At 33.3% G+C, this 3,553-nt stretch overlaps 1 protein-coding gene across 2 annotated transcripts in view; it reads left to right on the forward strand.

Annotated features, from left to right (window-relative positions):
* The window catches only part of ctnna2 (catenin (cadherin-associated protein), alpha 2), a 286,505-nt gene that overhangs the window by 100,129 nt on the left and 182,823 nt on the right, over nucleotides 1–3,553 (forward strand). The window contains exon 8 of one of the 2 annotated variants that reach the window (XM_014007866.1): nucleotides 2,612–3,417. The exons of the other annotated variant lie outside the window; for it this stretch is intronic. Within the exon in view, the coding sequence (XP_013863320.1) occupies nucleotides 2,612–2,638 (27 nt within the window). The 3' untranslated portion in view covers nucleotides 2,639–3,417. Of the gene's footprint in view, nucleotides 1–2,611; nucleotides 3,418–3,553 lie in introns of those variants that run through there. 2 annotated transcript variants of the gene reach the window in all.

A 3,553-nucleotide genomic window follows, 5' to 3' on the forward strand; every position in this document is an offset into this window, starting at 1 on the left:
CTATATAACTTACTCAAGTATGTGAATGTAAAATTTTAGTTATGTGTTTATTATTTACTTTTTTATAGAAGCAACAGCACTTGAAAATGATTGGTGTCAAAAAAGGACACAGAGCCTGTAGAGCCTTAGTGTTTGAATTTATATTGAAAAAGGAGGTGACAAGCCAGTGTGCTGACTTGTGTTACTTCACACCACTGTATTCTACACAAGAAAAGCACACATTAATAAAATAAAAGCAACTTGAAACAGGATGTATTCRCTTGCTAAGTCAGTTCAGATAGTAGTTTGTTGGGGAACGTTTACATGAAAACTTAATGAAAAGTTAAGTGTGTGCAGCTGCCAGATCCTCCCCTTTTATTTTGGCCTTTGCTGTCATCTCAGACAGTCAGACGCTTTCAGCCCTGCATTGTCTTAATTTGTGTTAAATGCAGATGATGTTGTTTATGTATGTCTTTCTTTTTCTTCTTTTTTCTTTATTTTGATTTTTGTAACTTTTTATTTTTACAAAGAATTGTGGYCTTTCCAAGTTAATAATGACTACTGATGAGACAAACAGGCAAATTTGAACAATAGTAAATCAAGATAAATCTAACAACATGTTTGTTGTTGCTTTCTCGAGAACTAAAATTAAGAAAAAGCAGTGGATCATGAGAGGAATATTATCTACATGCCTAAAATGCTTTTCCTCCCAAGGATTTACTTGTTTTCTTTCTTTTTTTTTTTCTGTTCCAGCCGAGGCAGAACCATAATCTATTTCATTTGATTCCACTTCACTTACTATTAAATGCAACTTTGACAGGAGAAAGTGAGAGAAGTGTGAGGGGGTGAAATGCAGTGCAGATACTGTATAACTGATAAACAGAGCCATCGCAATTGTGTTCTTTGAAGCAGAGCAATGATAACTGGCTTATCATCAAATGATCTGGCTCTATTACAAACGAGCCACCCTCATTCAGAGCTGCAGAGGCAAGGCCACAATACGTTTGTACAGGGTCAGTCACCTTTCCTCCTTCATTCTAATACCACGCTTATTGGCACAGGGGAAGCTGAACACTTCTACAAGCTGAGAACACACTGCAACCCATGTGTTGATTGGAATACAGTATATTAGGAGTGAAGACATTAATTTAGACAACTTGAATTCCATAGATTATGATAATTTCTTAACGCACATTAAAGATCTAGCATTCCTTCATGCATATTGCATGCTGCCCTTTGTGTCACAGTTTTAAACTAAGATCGTTTTATCGTGTAATTATTGTCATTTCAGTCAAACTTTGTAAGCTTTTGCATGATCTGTGAGCTCTTGGGATGAGTTGAGGATATATGTTAGCTACTGCCAGATCAAACTTAGCTCAACATCTGAAAAATAGACCGGTATAGACAGATGTGTATTTGTTATTATCAGTTAGCAAATGTCAGTATGACATTTTAAACATATGACAGTCAAATAGTAACACCCTGAGTATGCTTTTGATATAACACTCAGTTTTTACTGCATCGGCTTTTAGCCTAACAAATGCTGTTTTAGCCTTTTTTGTGTGTTTTCTAAGATCAGTTTGGTCATAGTTCATTGGTTTGACTTCAGACACGGATCAGTTATAGATGTATGCCCAATGGTAAATTTCTCAAAAGCAGCTCACAGTAGCACTATGCTTAGCTGTGGCAACCATTTTGAATTAGATTCGCTCCATGAACTAATCAGTTTTCGATTACATCTAAAGATTACTTTCTGGAGTTTCAAGAAAATCCCTTTACTGGTTCATTCGATATTATGAAAATACATTTGAGCAAACACAGTTTTTGCCTTGATTTGCACTGACCTTTCCTTCCAAGGAGACAGATAGACCCAAAAGTGTTATTAACAAAACTATTATTTCACTCCCACCTTATCCATAATTATTTCAGTCATTTCAGTGTGTGATTTAAATGTCACACAAGTAAAAATTAGAGACTGTGGGTGGCAAACTAAAGCCTAATCCAAAGACAGATACCAGCCAAGACTAAATCCTTTAAATCATTTAAAATTATTGTCTGCATATCTGTTGTATGGCTATTTTATATGTTGCAAAGAAAAACATGAGGAAGTATATCCTGGTATTTTATAATCTGTGGAATATAGGAAGAACATTTTCTAAAACCAAATAAGGGTTTTACTGATCAACATAAAATCTATATTTACAAATACCCAGACTYGCAAATTGCATGCTGCTAATAAGCTAATAATATGTTTTGTCTGTATTCATTGTTTTTCATTCTTTTATGGCCTAATTTTTATTCAGCAAGTCATGTGATTGCTTCCAGACCACAATGTTCTCTCTTTTTTATGGCTATCAATCACAACATAACCACTCTTTATTTTTTTGTTACTATTGGAACTTTTTTCCTAAAATTAGGTTGTAAATAACAAAATAAATAAATAAATAAATAAATAAATAAATAAATAAATAAATAAATAAATAAATAAATAAATAAATAAAGCAAACACTATGGTATGTTTAACAGTTACTTTTCTTTTGTTTCCTCTCTTCCACATGCTGCCTGATATAAATTCTATATTTGCCCTAAAAGGTAAGTTTTTTCTTGTTTTTATTATTTCCTTATCCATCAGTCTATGTCTACCCCTATGAAGGTATAATATTGCATAGCCCTACAAAGATAAATACTTTTGATTAATTCAACGTGTGTCTATATAATGCAATATTTCTTTATAGAAAACAGCCAATACCATACAGATGAGTCCAGATTTCTAGTGCAAGCAATGGTTTTATCTTTTTTTTTTTTTTCATGTTTTGGAAGACTTTGGATATCTAAAAAAAAAAAGAAATCTCTCTTTAACCTTGCAAATGGAAGTCTTTCTACGGATGTTCCCCTTTTAGCTGCATGAAAAGAAGCAACCTAGAGGTTGGGAACTAAATGTCCCTTCATTGTGTTATTTCCTTCATAAACATTTACCTGTGTTGTCAAAAGGGTGAATTCTGCATATAGAGTGTGGATGTTTTTTTTTTTTTGTTGTTTTTTTTTGATGCTCTCATGCAACATTAATGGCGGCTGTGTGTCTTGAGTAACCTTGACAGTGCTACAGAATTTGTGTTTTTTGTTTGTTTTGTTTGTGTTCATTGTGTGAAAGCAGCAGACATATGTAACAGCAACATTGCATCACACACTTCACTAGTTTCAAAATGTCCTATGGTCAGAGCGTTTCTCTTGTCTTTTATGGTCTAAAGACAAATATCTGGAAGATATAAACTCAACTATTTTCATTTGTAATTATAGTAAAGCTGAACTATGATTAGCTTTTTGGTATGTATATTAATAGCAGATCACGATTCACTGCTTAATCTAATACACAACTTTATTGCATTTGCCAGTTCCCAGATAGTTTTAAAACCCCCAAACAATAAATAATGAAAGCCCTTTGCATTGAAGACAAGCTATTTTTACTTTCTGGAACAAGTAAAAATATAAATTACCAGTGCAACGTTTACATCCACACCCATCATTTATGCATTCTGTCCTAATGGGTTTGTGTATGTTGTGAAAACTACAAGAA

This window comes from Austrofundulus limnaeus, unplaced genomic scaffold (assembly GCF_001266775.1).
Source record: "Austrofundulus limnaeus strain Quisiro unplaced genomic scaffold, Austrofundulus_limnaeus-1.0 Scaffold45, whole genome shotgun sequence".
NCBI lineage: Eukaryota > Metazoa > Chordata > Actinopteri > Cyprinodontiformes > Rivulidae > Austrofundulus > Austrofundulus limnaeus.